Source organism: Amblyomma americanum, chromosome 8, assembly GCF_052857255.1.
Source record: "Amblyomma americanum isolate KBUSLIRL-KWMA chromosome 8, ASM5285725v1, whole genome shotgun sequence".
Taxonomy (NCBI): domain Eukaryota; kingdom Metazoa; phylum Arthropoda; class Arachnida; order Ixodida; family Ixodidae; genus Amblyomma; species Amblyomma americanum.
This window is the reverse complement of record NC_135504.1, coordinates 14,146,380-14,166,330: the sequence shown is the minus strand read 5'-3', so window position 1 is coordinate 14,166,330 and position 19,951 is coordinate 14,146,380. Positions and strand designations below refer to the sequence as shown.

The 19,951-nt window shown below is 47.9% G+C and overlaps 2 protein-coding genes across 4 annotated transcripts in view; one reads left to right on the top strand and one right to left on the bottom strand.

The window, feature by feature from the left end:
- l(2)k05819 (transmembrane protein 94-like protein l(2)k05819) overlaps positions 1-3,936 on the top strand; it is a 35,404-nt gene extending 31,468 nt beyond the window's left edge. The window contains exon 29 of the mRNA XM_077633874.1: positions 839-3,936. Within this exon, the coding sequence (XP_077490000.1) occupies positions 839-911 (73 nt within the window). The 3' untranslated portion in view covers positions 912-3,936. The remainder of the gene's footprint in view (positions 1-838) is intronic.
- A 2,283-nt stretch (positions 3,937-6,219) lies between these two features.
- LOC144100948 (uncharacterized) overlaps positions 6,220-19,951 on the bottom strand; it is a 69,503-nt gene continuing 55,771 nt past the window's right edge. For all 3 annotated transcript variants that reach the window (XM_077633875.1, XM_077633876.1, XM_077633877.1), the window contains exons 2-3: positions 9,803-10,365; positions 6,220-8,631 (exon numbers count right to left, since the gene is read on the bottom strand). In XM_077633875.1, coding sequence (XP_077490001.1) covers positions 6,829-8,631; positions 9,803-10,360 — 2,361 coding nt within the window. In that variant the 5' untranslated portion in view covers positions 10,361-10,365 and the 3' untranslated portion in view covers positions 6,220-6,828. The remainder of the gene's footprint in view (positions 8,632-9,802; positions 10,366-19,951) is intronic.

Sequence of the window (19,951 nt, the reverse complement as noted above, 5' to 3'; positions counted from 1 at the left end):
GAGGTTTTGTTTTAATGATAATAGCCATAATGGTGCTTTACTGCTTTACAGCATGCTTGAAGGGCCTTACGTGGTAGGCAGCATGCAGCTTGTGTGGAAGTTAATCCAATGCGACAGAGAAATATCTACCCACAAGAGCTAAAGGTAGAAGGCAGTGATAACCAACACTGAAGATATTACATCTTAGATCACGTTATGCAAAGGCGCACAGCAACGATTAACAAATTTGCACAACCGAAGCACGGTAAAACCTGAGGCTGATTATGTTTATGTCTAAACGTCGAAAATGAAACTGACTCGTTAAGTTAGTTGTGATCGCAAATACAACTGCTGTTACAGTATTTCCTTCTGTCCAGTCTTTGTGAATGGAGAATGTGTAGCGTCTCTGGTTATCATTGCGAGGAAAGCGGACTTTGTTGTCATGGCGAGGAAAGTCTTTTCTGATGCTCAAGCGTTCTGAACATTGTTTATTTCATGCCCACCAATCCTATACCCCTGTCCCATCTCCCTAGCCAATGGTTTTGGGCCTTCTTGATGATTTTATTAATTCATTATTCATTTGTTTCTTTAGTGATACCTCAAGAGTATGTTATGAGGAGTGGGTCATTATAATGCATAGATTTTTTTCAATTACCTCAAGTGCACAGGATTAGAATGGTGCATTTTTCTGAGGGAGAAGGATTTTTGCGTAGCGATGATTACATGAACTCTCTGCTGCACTTTGTTGCTTTCAATGCATATTCTTCAAATAAATATTTTCTGGATCATTCATTCCTAAAATTTTCGGTTTCAGTCCATAATGTGACATTTTTCCTTTCCTTCTTTGCACGCTTCACAGGGCAAATCGCCGACAGCAGAAGAGGGCGCGGCTTGAGTTTGGAACCAAGCTTGGCATGAACTCACCGTTCTGAGATGCCTGTGGTACGATTGAGTTCTGAAATGACTGTCACGTGTCATGGTGACAGGACCGTTGTGGCACGATGCTTGGTCATACTACTGCCTTTCCAAGACGGCCGCCCCCTCGACAAAACCAGGGCCATTTCCTTCCAAGTTCCTGGTGAACTACTCACATGGTCCGACATGACTGATGAACTCACGGAGTGTTGCACTGAACGGCTAACTCCACTGCTATCATTGAAGCCTCCCAGGGATGCATCTTGATACATTCACGATAAAGCTCATCACATCGTGCCAATAAGAACACAGTCGTTGGAACTAACCTCGTCCTCGAAGAGATAGAAGCTATGCTTCATCATGGTCTATCTATCGTGATCAATGTCTCAAGGCCAGAAGTAGCGTTGCACCAAAGAGCTGGATGGATGAATCATGCAAGGTGCATGATAGAAGGCCTAGAGGGTTGCCATAACATCGCTGGCTACACCTGGAAGCACCATATACAGGTTGCAGCACATAGATTACTGGCAATGTCATGAGTATGCCATGGATGGTGTGACTGTCATGTGGCATTCGCATACCATGTGGTTGTCATCCAAGATGGCTCCCTGCCCAGCAAATTCAGGAGAGTTTCTTTTCAAAGTTTTAAGAAGCAGTGCGGAGTTGTACGCAATGGTTGAACAAACTCGTGGTGCGTCGTTCCTGGAGGTTGTTTATCTGCCAGCGTTCAAAGCTCCTCAGACTGCTCCTTGATGTAGCAGGTAAACATTTGTGTTGTGTATTGTGGCGATAAATTCAGACTTGCCACGTCACCAAGGTGACAAATGGACATCTTCGTAAACTGCGTTATGCGCACAAGGTGAGGCTTGCCAGCTTGTTTTTAAGAAGGAAGTGATAAGTCATATTCACCTGGTAGCTTTGTGTGGAGCTCTAGCGTCTAGAGCAGCAAAGCTCTTGACCGCATACTCCGTTAAAGCACCTTGTTGACAGGCTTTGTTGGCATGAAGTTTGCCGCCACATTGGTGAAAGTGGTTGTTGGCTGTTACAGTTGACTCTCAAATAATTTAAACTCATAAGGGACCTGAAATTTGTTTGAATTTCGCGGATTTCAAATTGAATTGAGCCCTTTTAAGGGGGCACTGAGGACAAATTGAAGTTGGCCTTTGTCGGTAGATTGACGCATTCCAACAACAGAGACATTGCTCTGGCTGAAAATAAAGCTGTTATGATCTAGAAAAGGTTCAAAAAACGAAACACAGGTGTCGCCACCAACAGCCAATTTCGGAGAAAAAAAGTGTGTGCATCGACACAGTTTAGGCACTGATCTCGTAGGCTAGGCCAAACTGTGAATCACTTCAAAACCATCATCACGGAGTCCTTTCCCGTGTAGACATCACCAGTTTGAATCAAATGCTGCCCAGAGATTTGCTGCCAGACAAATGCCAACATACCCAGAAAGAACCATAGGATCGATTTTTACTCAGAACAATAATTAGATGGAGTTCTCATCAGCGTTTCTTTAATACACTTGATGGTGGCGCTGTGAATGAATCAGTTCAAGTAAAGTGGATGTTTGAGTTCTAGGGGTAGTCCTTCAACCATAGAGTTTCTGTGAAAGCTGCACCGCTTTCCTTTGGAGCCGTGCAGCTGAGTTTGGGCACGTGGTAATCAGTAATTACTCTTTATCTTGGATGCTTTAATTGAGTTCACATTAATGAGTCTACTGTACTAGTGTTTATGGGAGTGTGAAACAATCTTGCTTAAAGTTGTAGATGTCTGAAGTGTGTATAGAAAGGGAGAAGTTCTGATGCAAGGATGGTAATGCAGTTGATTATCAAGAAAAGAAAACGGGCTTTGATTCGGGATGTTATGCAGGGAGTAGATAAGCAACACTCTTCTAAGGATAATAGACTGTCCACCAAAAGTAGGGAAATGTTGCTGTGGGTGGCAGAGAAACAGATGGAGTGACAATTGTTGGAAATTTACTGTGATGGTGCGGCCACTGCACACACAATACCGGTTATGCGAGATTACTGCACTGGAATTTTGTCCTTCGTTAGGCTAATGCTGCAGTCACACGCATACCTCGAAAGGCTTTGAGAATTGTGTTTTAGTGTTCAGGGGTGCATTGTATACAGCTTCAAGGCACAAGCCTTTGCCGCTAAGAGCCTTGGTGATGAAGGCACCGGTCGGAGACTTTGAACCCGAAAGCAGCAGCCTAACTTTGTTGCTTTAGGTTGTGCGGGGAATGCCTGGGCTTCCGGTACATAGAGATCACAGAATTTGAGATGCTGTAAATATTGAAAATGCTTCATCATCGTCCAGTTTGAGTCTGGCTATGTGGTGACCTATCGTGTCAGGGGACATCATCAACACTTCATTGCACATGTTGAGTGTTTGCAGTCTCATTCAAGTACTGTGCAATGGAATTCGTGATCAAACCACAGTGTACATTGCTCCAGCTTGGCTGCAGTGTTGTCTGCCTTGAGCCACTTGAGATTCATTCGTTTCGATGACACTTCTGACCAAGGCTGAAAGAACTGCCTGTATTATGTTTCTCATCATTGCGACAACAGTGGTAGACTTCTGCGAGGAACATGAGAAATGTCACACAAACCAGAAAATTGACAAAGCACGGTGGTGATAAAGCCCAGTTTGATACTAGAAACCCAAATTGTAAATGCACTTGTAAGCCTTGAAAAATCAAACCGTTAAGTCATAAAAGTAAAAGAAATTGCTTGAAAGGTTTTGCATAGCAATAGAAACCATGGTTGTTATTGGTACCGCATTCGATGTGGTACCAACAGAGCTAGAGTAATTGCTTTCTTCCTTGTAGCTTTTCTGGATGTGTGTACCAAAAGCTATTATTAGCCCAGTTTTTTAAATGTGATAATGTATTTTTTTGCCTGTACTATCATTGTGCATGTCACCTATTCCATCGTCAACCAAAAGGTGCAAACGTGTGAACAGTTTTGTCATTGATCAGAGTTCTCTGTTCATGATCATTATTCATTAAAAAGAAATGGACAACACCGTTCGCAAGTCCAGTACTTCTTCTGTAGCTTTTTACCACCTTTTGCGTGCTATGTTATTTTACTGTACACTTATCCGAACCAGAAAAAGAGGTCAGCCTGTTGTGTACTATGACCCTCTCAAACCTAATGGCGAATTCCAATGATAAACTTGAAGCAGTGATGTTCCAATGGAAGATCAGTGTTATTGGTCAGTGAGGATCACTGTGCTCACTTTGTATTTTTTTTTCGCACTTGGTGCTTGACAAGACAGCACCGCTGAATGCATCCCCACAGGTGCCTGCTTTTCATTTTTTTTTTCATCATGCAGTCTCCTGTGCCCACCCACACCGAGGGATGTTCCCCTCTTGTAGCTTCTTGTTCTGTGCTTCAGGAGTAGCATCGTTGTAAATTTTTCAGTTTTTCCAAGATTGTAGGTCTGTTAAATTTGGCTGCCCTCGCTACACCAGTTCCGCAGATTTCCACCGCAGTGCCACAAGCCTAGTTTAGGCTTAGCATTGGCTACTTCCAAAACGAATAGTCTAGTGCAGGTCTGGACATCTGGTCGCCTTAGCATCTGCACTAAATTGCAGCCAGCTGTGTGCCGCTCATTCCAGTGTCCGCCAGCATTCCAAACCGCAGGAAGAAATTTTAAACAGCAAATTTCGATGAATTCCAATTGCAACCAGCTCCCGAAAAATCCGTCGTTTTCCTGAAAAAAAGTTATGTTTATTATGCTCAGGATTTATGACTATGCACTGAAATGCTGCCTGTGTGGTTCAGCTTTACCTCTTGGGTTTAAAATACAGACTCCAAGAACAGCCAACTACCTCTCCATTTCAAATTAAGACTGCGGTCATACCCATACCTTCTACGACCGATGCATGGATGCTGCCATCTTGCTGCACTTCAGCTGCACCCCTACTTTGGAAAGTGCACACAAGTCAAGAAATCGAACTGCATTGCATTCGACGACACGTTTTCTTGGCAATGGAATGAAAGCTGCAGGTCCAAAACACGCCCTCCTTTTTCCTACACAGCAGGATGCAGTCCCCGCTTGCAGTTATTTTTTTTCTCTGAAAGCATAGTACATTGTCAATAATCACTAAGGCAAATTTCTAACACAGCTCTTAACTCAAGGGAAAAATCCTTTCTTGATTACAACAAATTGCCAGGCAAGTCTCGTTGCAAGAAGCTTCCATAGGTGGCGCCAGCTGTTCAGTGACAGAGTGAAAGCTATCGTACAGAGAGCAATGTGCCAGGCAGCCAGGTACACTGCTGTGCGGCTGAATTATTTGGCGGAATAACGCAGGTAACAGACGCTCCACCCGCGTAGCCTTCCACCATTACCAAGAAAAGTTGTCACCGAGTATAGGCGGGCACTTCTGCAAAATTAATGGCGGAAAGAATGCAAAAGTGCTGCGTACTCCTTGAACAAGTGCAGCAAGTGCAGCCAAATTGAACAGACCTCGTGTCGACTTTTCCGAGAGCTTCCAATGCGAAGCGCAGTGAAATAGTGCGTGCACAAAGTGTCATCGCATTTCTCACGTTTGTGTCAGTTTTCTCAGGACTGCAACTCTGCATACTGGGGTTTGCACATGCAGAGTCCTGTGTTGTGTCCATGAGCTTCATAAATGTGGAAACTTGAATCCACAGTTATGTGTTAGAGACTTGTTTTTCTGGAAAATGGTTTCTGCTGAGCACAAAGTTGTGTTTAGGTTGTTCATACTGCCAAGCTAATAATTCTGCGCAATGCAGAAAAGTGCTGCAGTTAAAAGAAAAATTCATACAAGGATAATCAAAATGAGTAATCAAGTCATATCATATTTACTTGAATGTGAATCTGGTACGACATCTCACACGATGTGGACCCACACAGAAACTGGAATCTTACTTTTCTTTTCCCCCATGGCAGTATCCAAGGTCAGCCCTTGCATTACAGTTCAGTAAACACAATACCTCTTATTCATTGAACAGCTTGGTCCACTGGAAAAATGGCATCTTTCAAGCATATACAGGTAGCTGAAAAAGCCCTATTTAGCTCTAAGAGCCAAACTGCTTTTCCGAAAATTAACACCAAAACATGTGTTGTCCACATTGAGTTACATGGGTTATGAAACAGCATGTTGCGCAAAGTATGTTGGCTAGCAGTAATGGCATTAAGATTACTAGAATATAGCTGGACAGCAGCCTTTATGTACACACCCAGAAAAAAAATATTTTGACGGCTATGGTTATATAGCCACAAGAAAAATGTTGCTGTTGATAAGCAGCATCCAAGTAAGCACAGACAGAAAGCAGCCACTGCCAACTGTTTAACATGTCTACATCTTTATTTACAAGATTGGTCATAAGAGTATCAGGTTAAAATATTTACATGAGAGACAAATGTCTTGTGATGCACTCAGAGACATGCACAACACACACACTTGCACACAACTTTGGTATTTCACAATCGTGCTGACGAAGAGTGTCCTCTGTGGCACGAAACGCACAACAAATTGATACAACTGTCTACGAGAAGAAAAAAAAATTTTTTTTAAGCACACAGATGCAGTCTGAAAGTGCACTTGATGAATCAGCTCACCACACAATGATAAATAAAAGGATAAACTGGCACAGTCGTCCTGAGAAGACTTGGGAAGAGTCACTGACTTTGCCATTGCGAGGATGTAGATTGGAATCAAAGGGAGGGTCTGATGAATCGAACGATAAATATGTCAAGAATGAGATTCAGGAACCATGCGTGGAATAGGAACACTGGCGTCCTCAGTAGAAACGGCTGCGAGGCGTTCACCAGAGGAGTAAAAGATACGTTCTGTGGCAGCTCTACAAGACATGACAAGACTGCGGTGCCCGCACGCACCAGAGAGCCACAAGGATACTCGCACATCTGTTGATAACAAACGATCGACGCACGGACTTAGTACATATCCATGCTGGTCTTCTTACCAAGGTACGGTGCTGTGCGCTTGTAGTTCGTCGAGCTGCGAGGAGATGCTCGGCGTGAGAATCCCGAGCTCGTTGTTCCAGTGCTTTGAGAGTTGTACCCGGAGCCGGAGCCTGAGGTGAGAGTGCCGGTGCGGTACGGCTCGCGCTTGATGCACCTGAGCACATTGTCCCTCAGGTACGTGCCAACCTTTTGCGTGCATGAGAAAGCGACGAAGATAGAGAGCCCTTCCAGTGTGTTGAGGAGGACAAATATGTACCACAGCACCTCGACGTCTAAGTACCCTGCCACAAAGCCCAGGGTCCAGGACAGGCCCATCATGACTGCAAGACGGACATAGAGACTGAAGTTGCGCCTTGCTGCACTACCAGAACGCTTGACGCTAGACTTTGTCGAGCTGACCACCATGACAGCAGTGGAGGTGAAGAGGGTGATGTTAAGGAGCATGAGTGCACCAGCAGGGCCAGCAAAGAACACGAGGAGAGCCTTCCGCTGGCCAAACCAACAGCTGTGACGCCCAAATAGAGGTCGGAAATCCTCGGCGATTCCGGCGGAGCGATCATCGAAGAAGACGGCAAGGCCAACAACAACGGCTGGCAGGGCCCATGAAAAAAGGCTGTAAAGAGTGAAGCGCTGCCACTGGGTGCCAGAACTGACCCGCAGTTCTCGTGTGGCGACACGCAAGGTCCGCCAAACATCAAATGCCATGGTGCTCATCCAGAAGAACGAGGAGAGGAAAAAGTAGTACGTCGTGACAGCAAAGGCCCGGCAAGCTTGTGCACGGGGCTTGTCCGACATGCCAACAAGGAAGCTGATGTAGGCAGCGAGGAGGGCAAACGAGAGACTGGCAAGATTTCGTCCCGACAGGTTCCTCATGTCCGGCACCAATGCAAACACAATAAGGTGTGCCAAGAGGCACACGATAGACACGCCAAGACCCACTGCAGAGACATAACCCATGATCGTGGAAAACTTGGCTATCTCGTTCGTTCCATTGAAAACAATGCACACAAGGGCCTCAAGGCCAGGCATCTCCAGCCTGAAACTGTCGGGTGCAAACTCACGGTCGTACCGCATGGCATAGAGGTAGCCATTGGGCCTTATCACATACTCGCCCTTATTTAGCAACGTTTTCCGGCACGTGAGGAACTCGTGAGTGTAGGATGATGACACGTTGCCATTCCTTGATTGAATCGTATCTACATCTTCGTCATCAGAATATTTATCCTTGACACATTTATCACCTTCGAGAATGTAACCTTCGACACCACACAGAACATTTCGGCAGATCTTGTAGAACGGGTCGTACAGCTCGCCAAAGTCACATCGTTTCTTCTTGCCTACAATGTTTCCAGCAGCCGGACTGACGTCCATGAGGATGCTGAAGCTGAACCCGCGGGGACTAACAAAGCTGGTGTCGCTGTAGAAGCCGCAGATCTGGAGTGCGGCGGTGTCGTTGTTGCACACCATGCACTCCGGGTTGCGGTAGTTCATACCATAAACATTGATCACCGACTGGTACGACTGACACAGCTTCTCAGTCTCCGTACCAGCCCAGCTGGGATCACAAGTTGACACAAAGGGACTGCAGGTGTATGCGCTTGATAGGTTCTGGGGCGCATATTCCAGCACACAGGCAAAGAAGCGTGGAATGTCACCAGGTGCTGTGAACCAGACACCCCAGCTGGTATTTGTGGGGTCCAGTTGGATGTTGTTTCGGATGTCCTCACCAGTCATGTTGATGAGGCCATAGAACTCCTTGCAGTCCAGGTTCACCTGCGGACAGTTGTACATTCACTGTAAGTTGCCATGTTAATGCAGTTCGCAGAGTTTATTAAGGGATCTACTTGGCACAAAAGTTCTACCCAGATGACAACTATAACCAGGTTTCTGTGATGCCTGGTTAAAAATAAGTTGCAACCAGCTGCAGCTCAATTCTTACAGAGAGACCAATTACCTCAACGACTGAGTATCTGGTTGCAAAGAGGGAATGTGAACAGAATCATTACACTCCACTGCCTCAAGTCATATAAGACTATGGTTAAGGCTCCAAACTTTCTGCAGTGGGAAATTCTAAATTCTGCGGATGCAGAATTAAGAATCAGAAATTTCACATGAACCATCAGACGCATGGAAGAAGCATACAAATTTATTTTTTAAGCACGTGCCTAGTATGCTGCAGAGGTCTCGCTTTAAAAATTGAACGGGGCTGTTGTAACGCAGCATCAGCTAAAGTTTTCCTGTGTGAAGCCTCTTTACAAGAGACACTAAGGGGCCCAAAGATTTATCTTGTAACCACTTGTATCCAAGGCCTCTTGTAGCCCAAAATTCTAAAAACACTGAATATCATACTAGATAAGTTTATTGTACATCAATATCCAAGTGTGTTTAACCACATAAATAGGAAATTACTCAGGATGGCTTAAAGAAGACCTTCATAGTAGTATTTCTTTTTTTTTTGACAGCAGATTGTATCGGCTTCCTTGCTTAAATCCTCGCGGAATTGCAGAATTGCTGGAAGCTATGATGCAAATTACTTGGATCCCTTTGATGCCAAACGTTTTGGCATCAAACTGCCTCTTGAGTATAATATAGCTTTGAGGTATGAGAAGTTGACCCACAAGTGAAACAAAAGGTAATGTCTTGTTTTGAGGCGTAAGCCAGTCGTCAGTGATGCCAACAAACACGACAGAGCACTTTATGCACTCTACACAAGTATGTATTGGTCTGTTACTCAGCTGAATATTACTGGTATAAATATTTCTCCATTTTCAACACCGGAGCATATTTGTTTGTTTGTTTTTCCTGATTAACAGTAAGCATTCTCAAGTGCTGGAGTCTGGACTTCGTATGAAGTCTTGGTGTAACCCCAGCCAGTGCAGTGTCTACTGTGTTTGCAATGAACTGCTGCACTACTCGCTTATCTACCGAGTGAAGGTCCGCTCACCTTCCACCGACGGGCATCTTCGAAGTCGTCGTTGCAGACGGCGCAGAAGACGTTGGCGTACGTGACGTTGGTGCGCGGCGACGTCACCGGCGCCATGCCGTTGGGGTCGGTGACGCGCCGGTCGGCCCCGTTCTCGCATTTTCGCCGCACTTCGTCGGAGCCGCTCCAGCCGGCCTTGCAGGCTCGCCGGACCCACGTCGCCTGCATGTCGCTCCGGACCCTCACGCATTCCCACTCGACGGAAGGTCCGACACCACCGGACGTCATCGCCAAGAGGGCCGGGGCGTCGCGGCAGCAGTCGCCGAACTTGATGCACGCGTCGTCGCAACGGCACACGTTGGCCCGGTGGAACGGGTTGTCGCCGTAGGCCGCCGTCATCGACGAGCTGTCGTTGCCGCCGCCGGTCAGGGAGGCACAGGTGTCGTTGCAGCGCACAAGGCTCGCTTCGGCCGGCGTGTCCCCTTGAGCTCGGCAAGGGTGGCCGCCCAGAAGGACGAGCAGCAGAGGAATCAGCACGGCCGGAATGAAGCCGGAGGTCCCGCCTGCCAGACTCCCCATGGCTCCTGTAAAGCACAAGGAAAATTGTCCCGTCGAGTACCGTGGAAGTTTGAAAACGGGCGGGGAAAACGAGCGTCTGGCAACTATGAGCCGGAAGGTAACCAGCAGAATATTGTGAAACCCGTTTTCAAAGTCTTGGTTGAAGGTTCGAAGTATAGTCACAGCTAGTGACAAGATGGCCGCGGTTTGCTCCGTCGAACCCCGCTTCGTAGTGCGGATAGTTTCGACAAAGAACCACAGGTGGTGATTCATTAGCCCAATTTCCGATCGTCTAAAGTGAACTGCTACTTTTGTTGGGCTGAGCAGAATGCGCGAGCCCAGACTCAATTGTTGGTGCTACAAACTTCCGCATGAACGACGTACTGCACCGTTTAGCGGTATTACTTCACTTAGAACATCCTGGACACGGGCAGACCTAATTCGGAAAGGAGGGTAAGCCGTGTTTCCAAGCAAGAAACTTTCTAACGGCCACCACTTTTTCGACGAAACAGTTCAAGAAATGCATTGCGCCATTAGCTCACCCAGTTCCCTATGAGGGTGGCGAGTACTACGTACGGTAGCCAGATTTTTGGTTTTCCAGTTTTGCAGCCGAAATGCATAGACACATGTAACAGCCTGGTGTTATCTGCAACAACGAGTAAGCATTGCGCAAACTCTGGACCGTGTGTGGTCTAGGGACTGCCGGAGCAGGCGATACCGTTCGGCGAGCTCATTTTGCAAGAAGCTGTCGCAGCGTTTTTTTATATTTATTATTTGCGCTAGTTCGGCCACGTCGCATGAGGTAAAGTTTCTTGAAGTCTATCAGGGATCGATGATGTGGCCCGCGTCCACGCACTCATGTCCGGTGTAAAGCGGTTCTAGCGCGTTCTGTTGTAGCGTACGTGTTTGCACTTATCCGTAGCGTCTGCTTTTGCGGCCACTGCGAGCGTTGTTGACAGCATCGAAGAAGCGTGCGCACACGTGTATGGTGCAGGCCGACGGCCGGGCTTTTTCCCCACGTGTCGGTGGCCCGCCGGTGGAAACACGTGTGCCGTTTCCTGCTGTTGGTTGATTAGTGCGTTATTCCCCGGCAGGAAAGGGCAGATGAAGGGGCGTATTTTTATGCCCCACGCTTTTATTCGTATTTCCTAAAGTCGCTTTGATACGGCATTTATTCATGAGTGAGTAATGTCCCAAGGTCATGCCCCGGGGGTTGTGGTGCGTCGTGTGCCCATGATGTCGTTTACCCGATCCGGTGTTTTCCGGCAGGTGGTGAGTTGCTTATCGGCGACACAGGGTGTTTATTTTTTTATACTTTTGCTTTCCACCGCGGTGTCTCGGTAGAATGGCGATTCGGCAGTAGAGCATGATTTCGCGGATCCGAACTCGCCCAGCCAAAAAAGGACCATTTGGGAGTTTCGGAAACACAAATGAAACCAATTGCAACTCGAGTACTTATCATTCGTTTCCAACTGTGTTTCTAATTCTGTTTTCGGGAGTTATAAACGGCTATTTTTTCTATACTGTAACTGGCCGAGGCGGCCGCACTGGATTGAGCCAGAGCGAAATAACATTCGAATTTGTGCGCGCTTAACCCTCTGCACAGGCAACTTGAAGAAAAGTAATTAACTTACACCATTTCATGCTTAGGGACTCCTGCATTGCAGAAGTGTCAAAAAATCTCACAGCTTTAAGATGTGAAGTACATGATTACTGCATAATTTTCATTAGTGAAGTTTGATAAGGTCTGACCGTCTGAGAGCAATAAAATTACCCACAAATAATCAACCTGATACAATAAATCAATATCAAAACTTCAAGCGCTTGCCAGTGCAGCAGTAGGACCTCAGAAATTTTAGGCTATTTTGCTGTTAGGGTCAGCTTTTGCAGCAGGCATCCTACATAGCTAGCGACTGGCACTTCGACCTTGCTCTGTAAAATATCTCGGAAAAGGTCATTTCTGCAATAATGACATGAATTTATGTATACATCTCTGTGCACGAACGAAAACTATTCACATTTTTACAGTCTGTAATAGCAGTAGTAGTACGTGATAGGCCGGGCATTACACGGTTGCGATGCGCACATTATCTACGGACAACCGACTACAGCGCCACGGCCTGCAAACGCGCATCGCCCGTGTATAACCGTATAACCCACTGACACGGTCCCCCGCCCGATGCTAAGCGGCCGTTAGCGTGTGGCCTCCTTCTTCTCGAGGCGTTCGCGTAGACTCGTGATGTTCGATACACGCATACTTTTACGACCTCAGCGCCTGCAGCGGCCAGGCGTGGCCGTCGCCGTGATGAGTGGGCCGCCGTGGTTATAAACAGGGTCGGTCGTGGCTGGTAAGCATCCCGCTCGAAAGGTGCCGCTACCATCTGCGACCTCCCCACTTTGAACGCCGCACAGGTTCTTCCACCTCAGCGCCCTCGGGTAACCGTGTTATGTAATCGGAGCCCGGTCGAGCTTGATTTATAGCAGCGTGGAGGTAAAATAAGAAACAGCGCCGAAAAAGGGCGGTTAGAACGAGACGGGTGAGCGTTGACCAACTGTACACGCGAATCGAGGCGGCGTTAATTCCGTGCAGTATGCTACAGGACGCTGCGCGCGCATGAACGCGTGAAGGGAAAGGGGTAGCGCATTTACTTGCAAGTTGTAACCCGTGATTAACTGGTTGCAAGTCAGTAACACCCCCCTCCTAATACTGAAGGCTATTAGCTGCTAGCTATGACCCGATGACCAGGCAAGTAGGCATGCCGCGAAGGAAGGATCAAACATTCTTTTTTTTTTTTCAGTGCCAAGCGCAGCATCGTCTGATCGCCGATCTCCAACGCGCATGCGCAGCAACGGCTGTAAGAGCGCAAAGACAATCACAAAGTAGCCACAGGTAGGTCGACTGATTGCGCAGACTTCATTTACTATATGCTTTTCGAAAGTTGTCGCATCAGCGGAATGGTCGCCCAGCAGTACGGCATGGAATTGGTTTAGTTTGGTTTTTGGGAGTTTAACGTCCCAAAGCGACTCAGGCTATGAGGGACGCCGTAGTGAAGGGCTCCGGAAATTTCGACCACCTGGGTTTCTTTAACGTGCACTGACATCGCACAGCACACGGGCCTCTAGAACTTCGCCTCCATCGAAATTCGACCGCCGCGGCCGGGATCGTACGGCATGGAATGAATTGATTTGAAAGCGATCGGAAACGTTGGAAACCACTGTCGTCGGCCTCTTCGCAACATTCAAACGATTCAAATGTCAAGTGGCAGACGAACGAATTACTGCCTTCGCAAGCGTTAAGTATAAGCTTTGCATAGACAGATTGCAGCCGTGACGAACACGAGTGATGCAGCGAAAGCATGTACGCGAGCTCCCATTGGCCGTCGCGCATGTTGACGTCACTGGCTGCGGGAGTTACGACAGCGGGTGGGAACTAATATATACATCATTGCGAAATGCAGATCCAGCACGCCCGAAGCGCAACTGGACCTGTTGGACATTCGGCGCTGGGCGCGGCCACATCCATCCATATATTCCCCGAAGGGAATGTACTGTGAACTGTTCCTCGAACGCGCGACACGGTCCAGGACCTTCTGGGAAGCGTTGTCCGCGGTGTGATTGCATCAACAGGTTTTACGGGTGGGCGCGACTAACACGAATGATGTCGCTACGGTGTGTAATCCGTACAGGGCCATGAAAGGGTAATAAACATGGGGTGACAGTGCAGCATACTGTGGTCACCGCAGTTTGTACACGCTGTAGCTATCGGTCCGACAACGCTTCCATTGCACGCGGCTGCCTGCTAGAGAGAAGATAACGATAGCTATGTCTGCCGAAACATGGTTTTTCCACACCGATACCGCTATCATCTCTACGAAGGAAATCTGCGAAACATCTGCTTTTTTCCCAGGCGGTCTTGGTAACCCTATCGCACGAGATCTAGTCAGCGCCTATAGCGCTGAGTTGAACAAAATTTGCTCTTCTCTGGTTTTCGCTTTTATTTTGTTTCTTGCATTCTTTATCACTTGTATGATATGCAACCTAACACCACCCCGCAAGCAGGCTATATACGACTACACTAACACATACATTTGGGCTAGCTGACCATAATGAAGGAACAGCTCGCCGGAAAACGGGAAGAAACGAGGCAGAAACACGCATACAAGTGCGTGTTTGCATTTTTCTGTCCCGGTGTTCATGATAACGGCATCCAGACATCCTTGACGCCGGTCAAGGTTTTGAAGCGCTGTGCAAGAGCGTTTATGCCAGCTTAGCTAAACCATATCGATAACGCGAGTCTCACGCCACAACCGAGGCAACGAGTCAAGTTATCCGAAGACTCACTTCAAGCACGTTGCGTGTGTACGATTCTGCACGCCATGTCGCCATCTGCCATGTGTGGTCGATTGTGAGAAAACGTGCTCGAGCGACCGTATAGCCGATCCGGGCCGGTTGGCGTGCGTTAGGTACTATTAGGTTGAAGCGTTGTGAATGTCCCTGTATGAAACTTTGCAGAGGAAAATACGACTATGTTAACCTTTCAACATCTGACAAGGCTCCAGCTCGTAATCCTGGTTTATTCTCGGCGTTCTTGACCAAGAAGCGGAGACTGTGTGTAAGCGCGCAGTACGGACACCGTCCCGGTGATTCCACGCAGTTCGAGGATCTGCTAACCCTGACCTGAACATTGGAGGACATGGGGGGGGGGGGGGGGGGGGGGGAGCAAGGCCAGACCGCGGGCACCGCACCTTTTGATTTCTGGAATCAAAAGAGAGTCCGCTGCTTCGAAAGCCCATATCAGAATTTCACGGGGAAGCCCCAACCAGCGGACGAGCAACGTCCGCCATTAATGGTCGGCTAGCGAGTTAAAGTGGAAGGGAAAATGGTAGGCGTAACGTCGGCGATTAAATCGGCTCTGTGCGCGCCACTGCTGCGCCGTGGGATTCTCGGCTGCTGACCCGAAAGAGGCGGGTTCGGTCCCGGCCGCGGCGGTCGCATTTCGGTCCAGGCAAAATGCAAGAGGTCCGTGTACTGTGCGATGTCAGTGCACGTTAAAGAACCCCAGGTGGTCGAATTATCCGGAGCCCTCCACTACTGCGTCCTTCATATCAAACCCCATAAACCCATCTTTAACGTCCACTGACATTGCACAGCACACGACAGTCTTTCTTGCGTTTCGCCTTCATGGAGATGCAGCTGGGAATCGAACCCACGACTTCGTTCAGAGTGCAGAAGACTGGTGAAGACTCAATGAGTGCTTTGCGGTAGCGGCGTGGACGTCATTTCCCTTTAGTCAACTTAACTATTGGCACTAACTTTAGCTATTAATACTACCCCGTGGACACTTCCTCGACCTTATACGGACGCCTGTGGCGTACACAAGCTGTGGAACCAAGGCAAGAAAATAAAACTTGGAGAGCCCTTTCACATCTTTGTTACACGAGTTTCACTCTCAGCTGGTAGAATTAGGGAAATTGAAAGGGAAATAAGGGAGAGTAAGAGGCAGTTCAGCCGTCATGCCATGCAGTTCACTCGACGAGTGCTTAACATACACATACCGAACCACCATTCACACCGGTAATCCGTTCGCAGTGCCGTCTTCAGCGAAGCGGCGGAGAAACTCGGAAAAGAACCACAGCACGTGTGAGTTGCAGCACTCATTCTCAATGCACACCACAACACAGTTGTAAACTTTCGGGGTCACAGGGCATTCGGCAGATGCACAGTTCGAGATGAGGAATTCCTGGTGACAATACGACGATGGACTGCATATCGAGAACTTCCAAATTGGGGCGTTCGTAGTGCTAGTTTCTCTTTTTCCTAGCTGGGCGCTGTCAGCTTCTGCTCATATGCTGCACGCTGCTACAACGCGAGCTAATTGACCTAGGGTGTCTCGCTGTTGGGCGCATTGGCATGAGGGATGGGGGGGCCCTAGTTCCAACTTTCGCCGCTGCGGGCGTTGGGCGAGCGCCTTTCGTCCGCTTATTTCCGAACTCCAAACAGCTCGTCGGCTCTCGGCGTACTGGTCTTTGTGTTTGTGTTGGCAGCACGCGAGCCGTTAACCGCGCGTTACGCCGATTGGAGCCGACACAAAAAGTTCAGCAGGTCGGGGACGTCTGGCCAATCTGTGCTAGCGGAGGCTGTTTTTTTTCCTTTTTTTTTTTGCTTACGAGACGGAGCGAAGCTTCTGTTGTAACAGCGTCTGGAGGTCTTTGTTTCGGCTTTCTCGGCCCATTTTATTTTGTTTTTCGTAATGTGTGTGTTCTCTCTTTTTTTTTTTGCTGTTGTTGTCGATGAAAATAGTGGAAGGCGCCTGTGAAGACTGGCCGACGAACACGCCACAGTTGGCTCATTTGGTATGCGGCGCCGTAGCTGAGGCCAATAACGTAGTAAACACTTGGGAGCACGCGCAGCGCTCGTTTGCGCGGAGTCTATTTATGTGTGGTTCTTGCTTGTCCGGTTCGTGCCGTCCTAACGTGGTTGTGATAGCAAACGGTAGAAAAAAATGATCTTTTCAGGAAAAAAAAAAGATAGTACAAGGGTAGGTCCGGCATTGCAGGAACTCGGAAATCCAACATTTCCCCCAGCAATGACATAGCTATCCCGGTAAGGGCTTTCCTTTGGACTGGGGCGAAATGATTAAAACGCTCGTTTTCTGTGCGATGTCAGTGCATGTTAGAAAAAGTTGTTAAAAAATGAAAAAATAAGCGAAGACAATGAAAAGCTACAGTTTGGTATTTTTTTTATAATTGTTTATACCTCTTAGCCATCACCGCAGACTCTCGCGTTGTGTGTTTTTTTAACTGGTAGCCTTGCGTCCTGCTGCTTTAATTCGACGTCTTCGTCAACGTTAGTTCTTCGTCAACACAAGCGGCACGCTGTTCAGCTGGTGAAGAAGCGGGTGATAGCGGCGACTCTACAAGCCTCGAAAGCAGCCAGAGAGACAGACCATAGCCACGTTTACATAAATGCGACAAAAGTCGATTCGAGTCCACTTTTCGAAGGAAAGGGCAGAACATTAAGGGTAGAAGGCGAGTGTTTCCTTTCCTCTCTTGAGTAAAAAAAACCGACTCAAGCCGCATTCCGTCGCATTCATGTAAATGCTGCTTGTACCCGAATGTGGCGACCCCCCTACGAGGCGTCCTAGAATGCGCTATGCTATCCCTGCAACGCATTTAGTGCTGTAGACCCACTCTCGACGGCGATATAGACTACAGTCTTATTTTTTTTCCAGGACGCATTTTTTAAGTGGTCTCTTTTTCACAGCAAACGTATCCGAGAGTGGTGGCTTGCGGCGCAGCTAACAGGACCAAACCTCGAGTGGCCCGAAAGGATGTCGAAGAATAATCGCGCAAGTGTGGGGCCGAGGGCGTTGGACCGGGGTCGCCGAGTTTTCCGGAGTCTCGAAGAAAAGTCACAGCTCGTGGGGAGGGGGGGGGGGGGGGGGAGCGGAGCGCGATAAAGGCGGTGAACGTTGCCCCCTACCCCGCCTTTGTCCGAGAGTGTTCAAAGCTAAAAAACACCTTCCCCGCAACCACAACCACAGCGTTATTGTAAGCGACCAAGTATTTTAGAGGTGCACAGGCCCAAGCAGTAAAAAGGGGAACGCCCTGGGACCGGATTACGAAACGATCACAATCTCGAAACAGTCACAAAACGGTCAAAAAGCCTCTCTCCTATTTGTCGGTGGCAAGGAATGGCGAGCATATCGACCAATAGGAGCGGGGCTAATTGATCCGTTTGCGATTTCATCGGTTCGTAATTCGGCCCCTGATTTTCACGAGAAATAGTTTATTCTCTTCAACAAGCTTGAGTAATAAGAACTGGTACGTAACAAGCACAGCCCTGATAAATATGAAAGGGAACACCCGATCTCCACGAAACCAGTGATCAATCCACAAGCATGAGTGAGAAGTGCTCTTTATTTATAAAGAGATAGCTGTCAGTGAAAAAAAATTGTGTTTTTTTTATTTCACTTTTGCAAAGCGTGCCAGTGAGGAGTAATTACTTTTCTAAATTAAAACTACTCCACTGTGAGACTTTCTCCTAAAACTCAATGGACAGACATATACGAGTAGAGCATATAGGAAGCACAATATAAGTACCCCCCCACCCCCCATCTTATACTTCGTTATAGCCTGACTTCGGTGTACCGCGTGCCGAGGCCGTGCCTCCGCTAACAGGGAAAGTGAAATTACGTAGGCTTTTCTGTGTAGGATAAAAGCGCAATATTATACGTGTTCTTTCGAGCGTGCCTTTCTACGCTTTCTCTGAGATGGCTGGCACAGCTAGGCGGGCTCTTTGAAATTAGCGGTATGCAGGCAAAGAGCGGAACGTTTAAAAATAACAAAGAAAAACAATCAAAGGTAGATAATAGAGGAGATATGAAGGGGGAAATGACGCGCTGTAATTTGGAGGCGCCTCCCGTTGTTTTTTTTTTTCCTAGCTCTCCCGACAGGTGGCAGGGGTGTCTCCACCAAACAGCGTCTCCAGCCCTACACCTCCATGCCATGCCTTATTCTCATTCGTCTATGCGCTACTGTATTTTTTCTCGCTTCAGTTTCTCCGTTTTATAGCTGCATTTTTTTTTCTTTGGGGGGGGGGGGGGGGTGGCACCCGGACCTCTCTCGAGCATCTTTCTACTCCAAAGCACTGACTGCCCGCTTGATCTCTATCTTGATGCTTTTTTTCTCTATCTCTCTCTTTTAGTTGGGCTACGTTGATCGTGTATGCGTATGGGAGTGGGCACGACTGCTTTCCTCCGCAGGTACCGAAAATTAAAAAAGAAAACAAAGTCGATTACTCCGGCAAAGACAGTAGATAAACGCGCACGGGAGGATAAATAAAAAAAGGAGGGCCGCTCAGATATGGGCGCCCCCCGTAAGGTAAGGGCGGCCGTAGTCGGTGGGAGACGACTCTTTCTTTATTTCTTACGCATCTGTTCCTTCTTGAATCTGGGCAGCGTGGGTTTTCCCAGCGGAGAATAAGAATCCAGGTCATGGAAGAAGGGGGAGCAATGACCACTGAGTGCGCGCTCGCTTTCACGGACCCTGGCATCCCTCCCCTCACATCTGTCTCTTCCGATGGGAGATGTGCCCGGAGAGGTTTCGCACGACCGATTAGGGGGGGGGGGGGGGGGGATAGGCATACAGGGTCGAGGGTTCGACGTCCTTGGGAGGGGGGCACCATCAATGGTGGAGCCGCGCTGAATTTCCTAAAGGAGGTGCCTCAATGTCGAAGTTCTTGTAGCGCAGCATCTAGAGTGAAATTGAGATCATTGATTCCTTCGACGAGGCCTCCTGAGAACAGGAGGACCAAGGAACCTATCATTTAGCGATGTCGCTCTAGTAAAGAGGCTATCTTCAGACCTAGTTCCGTGCATCGCCAGGCGAAAATGGACCGCTGTAATAGAGAGCGGATTCGTATTGAAACGCCTGGGACCGTGGTAGGGTCATAAAGACTATAGATTAATTGTAAGACCACTGCGGCTGTATGTGATCTTATATAAAACTTTTATAGCATATACGAGTCGGCAGTCTTATAAACTGCAGAATAAAAGGAGTCTGTAGACGTTTGGACCGCGCAGTATCACCGTTTTTGGAGCGAACACTCCTT